Source organism: Parus major, chromosome 4 (genome assembly GCF_001522545.3).
Source record: "Parus major isolate Abel chromosome 4, Parus_major1.1, whole genome shotgun sequence".
NCBI lineage: Eukaryota > Metazoa > Chordata > Aves > Passeriformes > Paridae > Parus > Parus major.
In genome coordinates, this window is record NC_031771.1 from 31,825,344 (window position 1) to 31,841,883 (window position 16,540).

The following is a 16,540-nucleotide window of genomic DNA, read 5'->3' on the forward strand; positions in this document are numbered from 1 at the left end:
TTTAAGAACAAAAAAAATAGCAACAGATGATTAATATTGTTTGATAAGTTCAATCAGCTGAGAAAAAAAAAAAGCATCATAGTCTAAGGAAGTGGAAAAAAGCAACTGAGTCCAGCATTGCTTTACCTACTGTTACAATATAACTGGAGAGTTAGCTTTGTCTTTCTCTTTTTTTCCATTTAAAATCTTGAAGTTTTGGCAGCTAATTAAGCAAGTGACAAGCAATTTCTCAGCACAGGAAAAATGGAAAGCGCTGTTTCTAGTTATAACATGTCTAGGATAGGGCTTGACAAAAATTCAGAACCCTTCCAGGAGGCAGATTTTGCATCCTGCTGCTGACTACTTCATAATGTGATTGTTTTTGTAACCTGAAGCTGAAACATAATATACAATTCATCTGCAGTGCACCCAGAAGCACCCCTTCTGGGGGAAATTTTCTTTTGATGTAAGGGTTACAAAAGCAAGCACAATATGAGACCATAGTCACTGAGCTATTGTTACCTCTTTCTCCTATTCTTCTAGTTTAAAGAGTTAGCTTTTGAAATTCAGTATTATCAAGATTGGTAATCTTTAACAAATACCCCAGTAAAAAGGCACCACAGATCATAATGGGGGTCCTGCCTACAGACCTCTGTGCCTTTCGAGAATCAATGGAGCAATTGTTACCTTCTGCTCCATAAGGCCTCAGACAATTCTTCAGGACCCTGTGTACTGACACTCCTGGGAAAAGGCACTCACAAAAGGAGAGCTTTTCCTTCCCCCCTTCCAAAAATAACTATTTGTGTTACAACACACATAAAAAGAGTAATAAAAACCTCCCACCTTTGAAAAAGTGAAACTGAATTAATTTCAAACAGAATCTTTTAAAAACTCACAGAACTAGAATATTAATTAACAAAATATCCTGAAGTAATTCCTGGCACTTCAATACACCAGCATATAAATGCACAGCATTACATTATCAGTTTGGAAAATATGTAATTGAAAGTAATTTTAATTCCCCTCAAATACTTCACTCCTAAAGGGTTTTGCCTTTTTTTTTCTGTTTTTCTAAACAAAAAGCTGTATTGAAACTGAGATTTAGTTCTACACTATGTGATTATTACTTCGCTGCATTTGGTGAAAATGTTAATAAAAAGACAGCTCTCCAAACTAGTTTTACACTGCCAAGTCACAGTAAAGTACTGCATAATTAAAGACTTCCAAATCTAGAGAAAACTGATCAACTCTTACAGTGTTTCAGTCAAAATTGTTATGCTTAGCTATGCTTAAATATATATATTGGTTATATATATATGGTTAAATATATAAATTGCATTATATATCGTGAATATTCCTATTTATTTGAAACTCTTTTTCTGGTCATACATTAACATGTTCTTAAGACCAAATAGGCCTTCTGTATCCAACACTAAACAGAAATGACCTGTTGGAAAAACATCACTAAGAGCTTTGATAGTAATAGTTTTTTACAAAAATGGCAATTGTGTTTGCTTCATATTCTACCCAACAATTTTTTGAAGTATCCATATAATTCACACTGAAATACCAACATTTCTCGTTCAGCTCTTTTACAGCTGAAGTTATTTGTCCCTCCCAGTCAGACATTCAACAAATGTCTTAACTGAATCCAAGCTGAATGCAACCTATCAACAGAATAACTATTAAAATTTATTTTTTAGGCATCTAAATTTCTTTATATATGGTAGAACTAGTAAATCCGCATTAGGAGACGGTTAGTTGTACTTCTTTGAAATTAAACCTACTCATGCACAATATCAGGGTTGTCATGGTTCCATACTCCCTGCGTCTCTAAAGATGCTGTACATTGCATTTTATTCATTTGAAAAAGTAATATATACTGAAGCTTTAGCTGCAATAAAGGCACCTTCACAGCTCTATTTTACTCTGCTTTTTTCAGGTTCTGCTCCCCTCTCCATGTCTATCAGTATGGTAATGAGACCAGCAGTGAGCCACAGACCAATTAAACTCCCAAAGACTTGGCAAGTACCAAGAAATGTAAATAAACTACTTGATAGACATTAGAGGACTAAGACTCCAGAGCCTGCACTGCTAAAACTCGGTAAAATAGATCCAAATTATCTATTTTCAAGAAAATAGATAATTTGCCAATTTGATCAGTAGCCAAGTTTTCATGAAGTTTTCTGGCATGTAACTATTTTTCTAGCTGTTGAGAAACACACCTACCTCCAGGGCACGTGCTAGTTTTGATGGTTCCCATAGTCAACATTCCGTGAAAGAATATACACAAACCACATGTGATTCAATAAAATATGCTCAGCCATAATTAAGAGTATTTTACATAGGTGAGAGGGAAAAACTGAATGTTTCTGCAATTACTTTTCAAACACCAAGCGTATTTCGAGCATATAAAACAGCAAATAAGTGATAAATTCTTTAAATTGGATGATGAAAAATTACATAATTTGATAATTAATGTATGTTACAACTTCAAAAAATATCTATACTTATGGTCTAGAAACACATGAATATTACTAAACTTAAATATAATTAGGCTGCATTCCCATATCAGTTAATTGAAGATCAGTAATCACCTCACTCAAAGAATAATAAAAGGCACAGCAGTGGAAAAGAACATTCATTAACAGTCTTCACTCCCACAATGTCTAGGAAAAAATATATGGCTTGCAAAATTCCCTGAGGGCTAACAAATTAAGGCTTATGTTTAACAAAATTTCTAAACTATACCTTATCAAAAACAGGTCTCTCACACAAAACCTCATTGTTTCTTCCAGCTGCTTCCTCTTCACAGCAAAAGTTGATTTGAATTTTGGTTGATTAAAATTAGGGCAGTTCTTATTAAAACTTCCTGACTTACACTATTGAACTTATGCTGGAACTACATAAAAGAGCTAAATGTCATTGGTGTATTATATAACCCTCACAGCTTGTGCCTCATTAATAATAATTCAAACTACCTTATATTCTTCAACATAAAGAGCAATTTCTCTTTTTGTGCATGTACGAGAGAATAAGACCAGAAAAATTAGGTATTTTTTACTTTTTGAAACATTCTGCATGTAAGTGAATGCAAACCATCCAAATATAGACCATCTATTTCTGCTAGTTAAGTGCACACACTAAGATGCCATTTCAAAGTCAACATTTCCAATCTGTAAAAGCACCGATATGGACATCTAGGTCGATTGCAATCCAAAACACTTTTCACTTCTCAAGAGACTGTAAAAGCAGACTGAAAGGAATATAAGTTATCTCTTATTGCTAGATAGTTTTAGGTTCTAACTTTACTGTGGTATATTTCATTTGTTTTTCCCATATCATGGTTCAAATCACATAGTTTAAGATTATTTTTCACTAAAATCTATGGCAACTAGATCTCCTCCAGTAGATAACTACCTTATAAATTACATCCAAGAATTGCCTTCCAAGTGAATGAACCTTACATAATTGCATGTACATATTTTCACCCAACATCTACTGAGCTTGACATCTGTTATTTATATTTTGCGAAGAAATTTAAATATACAAAACATCTACAAGGTTCAAAAATGCCAGATAAGAAATGGCCAAGATAAACAGACCAATTAATGCCCCAATTAAGGGTAAAGCTGTGGTTGGAAGTCCCAAAGAACAGTGTAAGAGATAATATCACAGCCAAAAGCAAAAACTCTCCAGTTGTGAGAAGTCTGTCTCAGTTCATAGCTTCTTCAATTTCAAAGAATCAAACATCAAAACACAAGGCAAGAATAAATGCTGTTGTCTGAAGAACTGCTGAACCAAAGCAAAATTTTGAAATAAATTATCACAAGTTTTCTGGATGAAAATTAAAATTTGTTTAAATGATACAAGCAGTAGAGAGCATATATGGTCATTTGACAAGAGCACTCTCACTCCTGAAGCTTATTTGTGTCAATTTTGGCTGAAACTTTGTAAATTATTTACTTCATACAATATTGGGTGCCAAACAGCATCTACAAAACATTATTATGGACATAATAAAATTAATACAATTGGAATTTTTGAACCACGAGAGCAACATAAAAAATTAAAATGCAATCTTATACGTATACACAGATAAAAGAATCACAGACTCCCTTGGGCTAGGAATTAATCCCAACTGTCTTAGAGAAACTTGGTAGACAGCAGAAGAGCTCAAAATATCTCCTGTTGACAATAAAAATGCCATCTTATCTCTTACAGGAGATATAACACTAGCTTTTCCTTGCTTTGAGATTCAGGACAGATAAATGTAACAAAGATGAATAAATTCAGAATCACTGTAAAGGAATATATTCTTTTCCACTGATGGGTAATCATGCTCATCCTCTCAGATTTCTTTTTTCTCCCTAAATCTGAGTTTAGCATTATATAAAAGAAGTGTACTTCTTGCTTTCAAAGAACTGTTACTTTCAATAATGTTATAAACACCAAGACGACTGATAGGAAGGACATCAAATAAACTACCTTCATGCTAAAGAGAAATGCATCCTGTTCCCATCCAATTTCCTTGTCAGTTGCTTAGTATTCAGAAATCAAGAAAGAAAGCTAAAGGGAGAAACTTAGAGAAATACAGGAATTTCTACTTACATAATCAACAAAATACAAGAGCAAAAGGACCCAAGCCAACCACTTCTATTGTATTAAACATACAATCACAATTGCTCCACAGCTTAAAATTAATGCTCAGAATGTCAGGAAGGATATTTCCAGAAGGAAAACATCTAGAGAAACAAGAGCATCACTTTATCTCTTGACTGGTCAGGACTATTTTGCACATATCTAAAATGAAAACAAGAGTTGATGAAGCAAGAGGAAAAGTGTAAGTAGAAGATACACCTCACAGACTGTGACTTTACAAACTGCGTATCATCTGGTATCATCTACCGTAAAAGAACACAGGAATAACCTGACTCTAGCCAGAGCTGCCAGCTTGCGTTTTAGTCATGCTGAAAAGAAGTCAAGGAGAAATAGAACATTATGTACAGAAGGCTATTGACTTTTAAAGAGGGTGGCAGAGAATAATTGAGGTTCTCAACAGGAATTATGTGCCTAATTGGAAACATAAGCAGGAACATGGTTATCACAAAGAGAAAGTAGCACCCCAAGATACAGGACAATCATACAGCAGGAGTTTCTCTCCATGCTGCATTTAGCACTGCAATTTAATTCCTGTGAATACCCATGGTGAGATCACCTTTGAACAAGCTTAAGCAACTAAAGCACCTGAGGTGGTTTAATGACTGCACCAGCACCAAACGAAAGTATTTTTCCATGCTGGCACCAAATAAAGAACAACTGATTCCCTAATAACAAACAGAAGTGTTTGTTATTGGGAGCCAAAAAAAAAAGCAGCTTCTGATAGAACTTCTGAAATTCTGAAATTATGCATTGAATACTGTCTGCTCAATCCTCTCCAAAACTTGTGTATCTCATAAATTAAATAAATTACTCATTGTTTGCAGCATATATGTTAGCTAGACTCAGCACCTAAGGTGATTCTGTTTGCTCAGTTCTGACAGGTATTTTCTGAAGGATAGGATGAAAGAAATATAAAAGACTAAATGGATTACTATATAAGCAGCTAATTGTTTATAGTATAGGATGTACATCTCATAAGCAAAAAATGACCTGAGGGCCCTTCCTGGTGGGTATCAAGTCAAACAAGAGCCCACAATGTACATATGTTGCCCAGAGAGGTTGTGAAGTCTTCATCCTTGGAGATAGTCAAAAGCTATTTGGACACAATCCTGGGCAACTGGCTGTAGGCAGCCTTGCTTGAGCAGGAGGTCAGACTAGACAACCTCAAGAGGCCCTTCTAAACTCATCTGCTCTGTGACATTAAAATACAAATCTAAATATAATGAGATTATTGACTGTTTCCAGATTAGCATTCATTCAACAGTAGGATTATACAGATAATCCACAGATTGAAGGAGTCAACAATTTATCCACAATAAGACAAAGCATTGCTACAGCTCAATCTGCCTTACTCAGTAATGCAGGGCAAAAGCACGTGGTCAATATAACTGTCAATAAAAAAGTCACCTGTCTGAAGAGCAAAGAACATGAAATACATTTACTTGGATGAAAGCAATTACTGCATCACAAAGGATGAAAAATTGTGGCATTAGGGTTGATATTCAGCTAAACATAAACTTTATGCTACATGCAGGCAAATTTTCAAGATATAAGAATCAGGTTAAAAAGGTAAAAGGGTTATACTAGCAATATCTTCTTCACTGAAAAGGACTGTGCAGTATTGCACCCACTTCTGGCATGTGTCACTATGTATGTACTGTGCCAAAAGGAAGTACTGGAGATAATTCAGAAAACAACAGCATCATAATTTAAAGGACTGAAAACTGTAACTTAAGAGTTCCAAAGAAAGCTATCAAAATGCAACCAAGCCACACCTAAGTATTTTTATAAGCAACAGAAAGTGGATACCAGAAGACAGACAATTCTGCCCTAAATTTTGCAGACAAATATGTAGAAGTGATGCAAATTCCAAAAGCTGAAAAAAAAACTAGACCCATTTAGCAGCAAGGCTATTCATCATATTTTACTTGGTTTAAAGACTGCAAGGATAGACACCTAAACAAGGTCAAGTCTCAGGGTTTTTTGTTTGGGTTGTTTTGTTGGTTTTTTGATGTAATTGAAGATTCAACGGTGCCCCACCCCTTAACAATTAAGGTCACAATTTTAGACTGAAAGAACTTAATTTCAAGAACTCCTATGATTTAAATAAAGTCTCATTAATATCCATTAGAGATCTCTGAAAACTGGTATCTGCAATCTTTATTGCAGTAAGGCTCTGATGAGAACAGTATGATATATGACATTCCACAGTTTTTCTAACATAAGAATAAGAATCTAAAGAATTCCAGATTTTGGAAAGAAATCCTGCACTTTTTGAAGAAAATGTAATTTTATTTGTTCAAAGGAAACAGCATTGCAATGCTTCCTTTAAAAGCCGGCCATTTGCTACATGTTTTCCTACTGATCTCCAAGAACCTAACTTCAACATGATAGACACGTTCTTCATCTGCCACAGGTGTACACACAACTAAAATCACCTTATTTAATGAAGAGACAGCACACCTTTGAAGCTTATTTCAGATAATCTTGAAAATCTTAAGTATGACAAACACCTGGCAGCTGTGGTCCCAAGCTGATGTTTTTTTAAGAACCTGCTTGCTTCCCCAAACTTTCCCCCCAGCATAATCTCTTTTCTACTCATGCTTAAAAGAAAGATCTGGAAGGAAGTGTGCTTCTTGTTTTTACTACAGAGAAATTACTGTAATTTTTCCAGAGGAAAAGCTGGAGAAATGGATATGCACAACAAGACTGTAGCAATAGGGCTTTTGCTATAGTTAAATCCTACCATTGTCTATAATATAGGCACAATTCCCATAAAACCATAATTTCAAATCAGCATATGGGAACTTGAGAAAAAAAAATCACTGTACAAGACCAAAGAAAAATTGTAAGGCTGAGTTTTCTTAAGCAGTACTTACACCAAGAGCAGCTTGGTAGGTAACTTCTGAAGGGAAGGTGAAGGAAGGCCCGGTTGTGACTGGGCTGCTGGGGGGTGGAGTCACAATCAGCCCTGTAGTGCCAATATGAACCTGGGAGAGAGAAAAAGCCCAGCAGGGTCAGTTCTGTGTAGTTTAGTAAGAGCTCCTTTGACAGAGCTGTAAGCTTCATGACCAAAATCACCAGTATTCTACACCTTGTAACCTTCAACTAGACCTAACTTTTAGGTAGATACACAAACAGTGTTGGATCACACAGCCCACTTTTTTTTCCCACATTGACATTTCCCAGTCTTTGGAGATACATTGAACCAGCTACATGAAACATACTTTTAACCAGTTTTCCTTTTTCTTTTTTTCCCTCCATAAAAGGCTGTCAGATCCCAAAGATGTGCAAATAAAGCATTTTTATGAGCTCAGGTAAAACATCACCAACTCTTGGGCTCCATTGCTCTCTCCTTACCCAAACTGTAATCACTATATGAAACAGCCAATTTTTCACAAAGTACTGAACAAATCAATAAAGTCAGATAAATATTTCTATTTACCACAACCAGAATAATATGCTACATTTCTGTAATTTGTGTAATCTTCAAGTTGAATGCTTTACTTTTATAACATGCACTTTATTAATATTTATCATTACATTCAATTTAGAAAAAAAGAAATCAAGAAATTCAATCATTCCAGTTTCTAGTTTCCACAGTTAACAAAAACCTTTATGGCACTTAAGAATACAAAAACTGAAAAAAAAAAGCCTACAAGACCAAAACTATTTGCTATCATTATATAAGAAATGTTAGAACACACTTTCATTAAATGTGCTCAAGTTGGAAGATTAGTTTTTTGAAAGAGTATATTTAATATTAATTAGATATAATTAACAACATGATCAGAAGCATTTTTAGTTATGGCTGATTTCATGTGAGTTACCTGAGAGGGGGCACTACAGGACAGTCCCGTCAGCTCACTTATGCGGGCTGCTGCCGTTGGGTTGCTGGAGCTGATGAGGACAGGAGGACTGATTTCCATGGAGTGGCGATTCTGAGAAGACTGTGAAGCCTTGTTGGACATGGTGAGGGAGGTAAAAGAGTGTCGTTTTTTGGTGTTTTTCTTAGCATCAGTGTGCTTTTGGGTTGAATTGTTGTGGGCTGCCCCAGAGGTACCTTCTCCAGAGTCAACAGCAGAACCTGAGGGCTTGTCCAATTCTATCAACTGTTTGGCTGCTGTGTTAAACTACAAAAACCAGTGACATGTTAGTATTTTTTAAAAATACTTAATTTTATTTTATTTTTTATTTTTAATATTTTCAAATTTTAAAAGTCATCTGAACCTAACAAAACATTTACTTTCCTTTTATTCATACGATAATTTCAACAATGCAACTTAAAACTGTGGCAGACCAACCTACTCTACAAATCAGTCAGTAAAGAGTGACAAATCATTCACTACAAACTCAACACACTTAACTGTTGGGCTGGTGTGGACTGCCCATCAGAGGTAAAATTTCAGTCAATGAAGGACATAATGCCATAGTCCAGACATGGATTAATTCAGCAACAACTTCTGCCTGTGTCATCTACGAGTCAGACTAAAACACAGTGGTCCCCTTTGACCTCATATCAGAAAAATCTGTTACAAAACTTCTTGGATGTTTACGTCATTTTCAGCCATTTTTTTGTTTTGTGTATGACATAATCCCACACATTTGCATACGGACTCCTGAAGATATTCCTCCTAGTGTTCCTTGGTACTTGTAGCACATCTTTAACACTACCAGCAGTGAAAACACAGGGTTCCTAAATGCAGGTCTAAGAACACAGTAGGACAGACTAAATATCCAGCTGTATCAGTGTACTACTGCCTGGCAACAGGCACCTATACTGGCATAAGATGGCATGAGGAGAAAAGAAATATATATGGGCAATTTTGTGGAAATATCTTCTCAGCTTCTGAACTTTCTAATGTAGAGGCACCATCTCTGTGCCATTTTTTCTCTTTTTTTAAGCTTAGCTAAAGAATTTTTGCTCACAATGAGACTTTCTATCTGCTAATTTGTGACAGCACTACATTAAATGCAAACAAATCCTTCCTTTCCAATGAAGAAATAAGGAATCCCATACATTTTCCTCTTACAATGAAATATCACCTTTATGATGGGAAGGAGCAGAGGAAACCAACAAACAAACCCTCTACACTTTTCCAAAACCCTTTAGCACTATTAGAAATAATAATGTCAGAGCTCTCATGTAATCATGAGCTGAAATAACACCAGCACTAGTTTTCTGAACCATGTACCACTAAATATGAATACTGTTACTTGAAAAGTGTGGCTGATTAGGAAGAAAGGAAAGATCTTTTCTGAAGGACATCAGGATGAAAGAATGAAATTAGTCACTGTGGAATTACTACTTCTATTCTTCAGCATATTATTTCTTCTATTTATTTTACCATTTTCGTGCAAGTCTTGAGATACCTACTATGCTCATGTAAAGTTTTAAAGTTTTCCCCATCAAAACTTTACTAGACAAACAGAAAATCATTAATCATGATAACATCAGCACAGATTTAAATGCAGTTCTCACAAAAGACCGGCTTAAATTCTGAACATAAGTAAGTATCTATAGTTATAGATATATAAAGTAGTGTAAAAGAATAAAGTTGTTTTTTTTTAATATAGAGGAGGTTAGCAAGTGATATTTGAAAGATATCCTCTGGAAGGAAATTTCATGCATATGGAGAAAAAAAGATGAAGTTCAAAACCAGAACTACTGGAACAATGAGGAGTTGATATAAAAACCTTCTACAGAAGAGAAAGAACTATATGGAACGTACTGCATTAGAGGAGGGGCATAATGGGGGATTTGAAACAGGATATGAAGTTGAGAATATAGAATTTTTTCCTATTGTTGGTCCTTTAGAAGGCAACTGAAGAGAACTGAAATCACAGAATCATTTGGGTTGGAAGGGACCTTCAAGATCATCAAGTTCCAACCCGTCTGCCACAGACAGGGATGCCTCCCACTTGACCAGATTGCTCAGAGTCCCATCCAACCTGGTTTTGAACACTTCCAGGGATGGGGCATTCACAACCTCCCTGGGAACCCTGTTCCAGTGCCTCATCACCCTCACAGTAAAGATTTTCTTCCTGATATCTAATCATAACCTATCTTCTTCCAGTTTGAGTCAATTCCCCGCTGTTCTGACACTACATACTCTTGTAGAAAGTCCCTCTCCATCTATGTTGTAAGAAGAAAGGACAGGAGAAGCCAATCTCATAGCAGTAAACAATTCTACAAAAAAGGTGAATGCTAGATTTTCCTTCCTGCTAATACTCGAGATGGATCATACGGGTCAAAATAGTGTTGTATTACATGTGTATAATAGAGGATATAAACATACTGTTTTCTCTAATGAAGCCCATTATTTAGATGTTTATTGAATTTTAAATTTAGATCAAACATACTTTAAACAGACCAGTGAAAACATTATTTTGTTACAAAACAGTGATGTGAGGCTGAAGGATATGAAAGTAGAAAATGAGACCAAAAAAAAGCCTAGTCTGCTGTTCAGCTTGTCAGGGTCTTATTTGTCATCATGACAAACATGCAGGCTTTTCAAAGTCTAATAATTTTATCTATTTTGCAGATACTATTTTTTTCAACTCAGATTGAAATTCTTCATGTCCTTTCTGATAATCTAGGTATTCCATGGCTGCAACTGATTCTATTCTTATGTAATAAACATCTTTATTTGCAAAGAAGTACACAATCAGAGAAGTTATGGGATCACAGAAGAATGAAAAGCAAAACCAAAAGCCACTTTGCTAACAGCATCCCAAAGTACCTGTTACACCTAATTATATTTGTTTACCTCCAGAAGCTATCAATGCCTGCAGAATCTGATTACTCTATACAATGAACAACCTAGTAGGGAAAAGTTAAGGCTTGCCCATGGGATCAATTCAAGACTGATTCAAATATAAATATATTATATTTTTTGTGTGTTTTTTTGTGCAGAGAAGTAAATAACAGTTGCATGAATCTGGAAGAGAACTGATTACTGGCCTCCTCTTTGAAGTAACCTGAGGACAGCAACAGCTGCAGAATATTTTGCAGACTACAGTTTACTTCTCTTCCTTGAGAAGATAAATTAAGAACCTGCATGCATTCTCCAATGAAATGGCAAGCTGACATTCAAAGTCACCAAGGGACTGAACTCAAATCATGCTACAAAGTGTTTCAATCTAGCATTCCTTTCTGCAACAAATACCCATGTATCTAGGCCTGCAGTTCCTACATCTGTTGTTTTCCTTAACAGACATTTTCATTGACGCTTGTTTACTTTAATCTTTACATTCACTTGTTCTTTTTTTTCTCATTCAAGAAAATTTTTCCTGTAACACACAGCCTGAAATCCAATTCCCTTTCCCACCAAAGTCCAGGAAATGGAAGAATTTTCCAAACATGACAGGACAGAGGTAGCTGGCTGAGCCACATCTCGGTGCCGCAGCACAGCTGTGGCCAGCACACAGCTTTAGTCCATCTGCACGAATTACCATGACTGCAAGGTCTCTTAGAGTTGTGCACTGCTACGCTTATTTTACAAACTAATTCAGGTGTTCTTTACTCACACAAAAGTAAACAAAAGCTGGCATTATTTTCTATTGACAATTTGACTGAAGAGTGATTCCTTTTCCCTGATTTTTATTCTATTCTGGGCATTTTTTTTTGTTTATAAAGTGTTAAACTAGGTCAAAAGATCCAATTTGACATCTAAGAAATGTATATTGTACCCAGAACTGTAATCTATGCAGAAAAATTATCATATCTGTTTAGTTATGAATAATCTTTCTTTTTGGAACAGAGATAACTGTGTTATCAGACTGAATAGAATCACTTTTAAAATTTCTCTTAAAATGTGTTCAGTCTTACTTTTATTATTACCACAAATTTAATAAGTGAAAGATAGAAAATAAAAGATCAGAGTAGTGAACATTGAATCATAAAAGGGCAGAATTTGTCCTCAAATACAATCAGAGATTTTCATGGACTTCAACATTATCTAAAATTTTATCCTCAGTGTACAAGAAATATCACAGTCATTACACCTATACTACAGAATAAACATCACATACTATGCCCATTTTATAGTTAAAGAATTCAGAAAACCTCTGGTAAATGGAGCTAGTGATACACAATTTTAAACGAAATTTTGTGGACTAACATACAGAAGGTAAAAGATATGTCTGTCATTATAACAGAATTCCCTAAAAATAGGCAATGATTACAGAACTGGGGGACACTATGAAAGCTACCATATAAAAATCTCCCAAAAATATTAATTACTTCTCATCTTCATTCTTTCATAAAACAGGTAAGAATGGTTTTCTATACTTGTTTTTATCAGCTGTCTGTATATTTTTCAGAACAATAGTTATATACTCTCAGAAACCAGGCATTTCAAAATTCAAAATGCACATCTCACTGCCCTCCACCACAGCGTCCATTTAGTTTAGTATCTACTGAAAAAACCCACCTATCTGATTTTAAATAACTCTTAAGGCATAATTTATCATTCTAGACCTTCCATTCCACTTTAGTGGAGATTTGAGAATGTGTACTGTCTTATGTGTTGATGCCTTTTCTAAAAGGGTTAACTGAAAATACATTTTCTTAGTTGATATAATCAGTCTAAAAACATTAACAGAAATACATTTTGTGATTTTGATATATTTTTCAAGGCTATTTCTCCTTTTTTGCAACTATTGTAGTGATAGGAATGTAGTTGTTAGCTAAATAGCTCAGGTGGCAGCCCTAGGAAAGGGCTTTTTCTAACAAGGCTAAGTAATTTAGTTTGGAAAAAGCACTACAAAAAGCTTTACTGGCTGGATTGAAGGGGCAGTTAATTGCAAGAAGCTAGGAAAGAATACCCAAGGGCAAGAAATTGTTAAATTGGCTTTCAAAAACTTCTTAAACTGAAGCCTAAAATTGCACTGAGCAAGTTGAAACTCTTTTTTGGTCTCGTTTTTACAGTAAGGTGAAATTTTCTATCCCCATGTATACCAGATCCTTACATCAAGCTATAAAAATAAATATATATATATTCCCTTTTATAAATAATTAATTTTGGTTGAAAGCAGTAATGTTTTCTGAAGTTTCCATCTCATCATAGGATTCAGAGACTGAATTAATAAAACCTGACTTGATTCTTAGTATGGTTACACATTTCTTGTATGACCTGAAGTACATATTTCTCATTCCAGAGATAATGTGAAAATACTGTTTTCATTCATCATTCTTCCTCATTTTTTAAATAAAATACTGTCAGTGCAGGGAAGTGCATCTTATAAGTATTCACAGCATACCTATCAGAACAGGACAAACACTATTCCAAACCTTTGTATCTTTCTGTAATGCAAATTTGAATAATCAATATGGCTGTATACATGTTCCTAATCGCTGATGTCTTTCTTTATAAAACACACAGCAGTCAATTTTTAAAATTTACAAGGTAGGGGAAATTTTCTCAAATGCTTTCTCCTACTGTAAATTGTTGTAATACATATAAGAAATGCAGGAAGATACAGAAGGTTTAATATATGGCTCTATCGATGAAAAAGCCAATCCTTTACCTGTTTAATAACAACCGATATCCTTTGATGTCCTAGTTGTGCTAATTTAGTTTTGAGAGGCAGATATTAGGGACAGTGCAGAGCTAACTATTTCTCTGACTTGTTAACTGCTTTAATTTTCTGGCTAAGTGTGGTTTGGATTAACTGCATGACTCCAGTATTAACAAGAAAACATAGCGACTACTTCAAATTCTACTAATTTCAATTCCATTCAATAAAAATAGGTATCAAATAGCTAAGTGAAAATCACTGGTGAGGCCATTAACTTTCCCAAAGAGAATTTTAAGTCTAAGATTATTTATATCTCAGGTTATTTTAGAATCATCACCAGTACGATTACTTTTCCTTTCAGAAAATTAAATACACAGTGGGCACAGCCTTACTGAGGACCCAGCTTTACTCACCTCAACATATGAAATTGGAAATATTCCTATCTTGTCAGCCAGCATTCCCTCTGCCCAGTTTTCATCCACGCGGCGAATTACAGTCAGAATATCATCCTGTGTGAACATGCAGTGATTATGTCTCCCAGCTTTAATTTAACTTCTCATTTAATTTTCCTCCATAACACAGGAGCAATCAGAGAAGACAGGGCATGGACAAGAACCGCAGAGAAGGCACACTGTAAGAGGAATATGCTGCTTTTGAGCTTGAAGTCAGCTCAAGCTGTTCTTTTTCCTATTTTGTCAGAGTTCAGCTAATTGCTCACATCTCAGTGATCTGACTTTGACCTTAGTGCCAGTCTTCCTGTCATGTTCAATCCATGTTACTCATCAGCCCCTCTCTCATTCCTTGGCATTAATCAACAGAACCACAACCATTTTCCTTCTCAACTGACTCATTACCTAACCTTCCCTGGATGTTGTTTTTCTGCTTAAGAACTAGGGATATGACTTCTTTCACATCTGCAATTTGAGTGTTCCTTTAGAAGATGGAATGTTTTTAATTCACAACATAGGTTATTTCTAATAAATTAGGAGCATCACTACTGCATTGACAAAAAAAAAAGCATTCTCAGAAATAAAACATCAGAGAAATTATATGTAATTTAGAAAGAGAAGGCAAAATTAATCAATATGGGAGAAACACCTGCAGAATTACTTGTCCTTTTCAAATGTGTGCAGCTCCAATAAGAAATGCAGGTTAAGACTACAAAACAGTTGTATTATTTCTTATCCAAGTGAATGAAATTATTGGAAGAAAATAGTAATTGTATTCTCTTTTTACCTTTGCAAATGGTAAACAGTCTTTATCTGCTTCCTTGTCTTTTACTTCAAAATCATAAAGTGCTTTGCACTGAGGCGGAGGTTGAGGTAAAGGTTTAATAATCTGAACAAAATTGGTAGGAAAAAAGCCATGGATGCCATTGACTTCTCCATGATACCAATTTTCATCCACCTGTCGGCGCAGAATGATGATGTCTCCTTTACTGAATTTAAGATCTCCAGGTTCTTTTCCCTCGTAGTTATACAATGCTTTGGCACATGGTAACTGAGGTACACCCTAAAGAAAAAAAAAATAATAAAGATAATTAGAATTAGATGAGCATTACTAAATAGAATTTATATTGTATTTTTGGAGAGTATGAATGAAACCACTAAGTGTGAAATTGGAAAGTAAAGTTATATACATCTTTTATTGTAATGATTCTACTGATTTTACCCACACAAGTGAGAAGAGCTTCAGTACTCTGCAGTCTCAAGATCCCTCTAAGTTTCATTGTGATTTTTTTATCATACAAAGTTGCTAGACACAGGAAACACAGAAAAACATAATAGTTTAACCCTCATGCACTAATTCACTAAAATTGAAAATTTTAATTAAAATTTTTAATTTAAAATTAAAAAAAAAAACAAAGCAAGCAAACAGGAAAGCAATCTGACCACTTGAGAGACCACTGGCAGAAAAATGCTGCAAGAAAATACAACATTAGAATACAAAATTTGCTATAAGACCTTTATGGCAGTTTTCCTGCCTTTCTTATTATCTTCCTCACCTTATTTACTCCATGGGCAGAGAATAATAAGGATGAGGACATAAAGAGGTGTTTTCCACCTTGAAAAACAAATCTTAGTTTATTAAAAATTAAAAATTTCATCCTGGAGCAACTCTTTTAATTCAATTATTTCTTTGAAACCACAGCTACTATGAATTACTGGAAAAAAATCTGTTGAAGGTGTGCATCCTTGGTTTTCCTTCACTTGATTCCTCCATAATATCTGAAAACTACAGATTACTGGGGCTGCTCTTGAATGCATATGAGAAGGATTGGAATTTAACACTGCCACCCTCCCTTATATACATTGCAGGTATTATTTTTTAATTGCTCAGCCTGTATCTCCAAATTTTTGCAAGAGAGAGCCACAAA

The 16,540-nt window shown here is 35.0% G+C and overlaps 1 protein-coding gene across 3 annotated transcripts in view; it reads right to left on the bottom strand.

Annotated features, from left to right (window-relative positions):
• SH3RF1 (SH3 domain containing ring finger 1) overlaps positions 1 to 16,540 on the bottom strand; it is an 89,431-nt gene that overhangs the window by 22,707 nt on the left and 50,184 nt on the right. For all 3 annotated transcript variants that reach the window (XR_001520883.2, XR_001520880.2, XM_015623839.3), the window contains exons 3-6: positions 15,400 to 15,675; positions 14,577 to 14,672; positions 8,472 to 8,774; positions 7,521 to 7,631 (exon numbers count right to left, since the gene is read on the bottom strand). Coding sequence is in view for 1 of the 3 variants with exons in the window: in XM_015623839.3 (XP_015479325.1) it covers positions 7,521 to 7,631; positions 8,472 to 8,774; positions 14,577 to 14,672; positions 15,400 to 15,675 (786 nt within the window). In the remaining 2 variants the exon portion in view is untranslated. The remainder of the gene's footprint in view (positions 1 to 7,520; positions 7,632 to 8,471; positions 8,775 to 14,576; positions 14,673 to 15,399; positions 15,676 to 16,540) is intronic.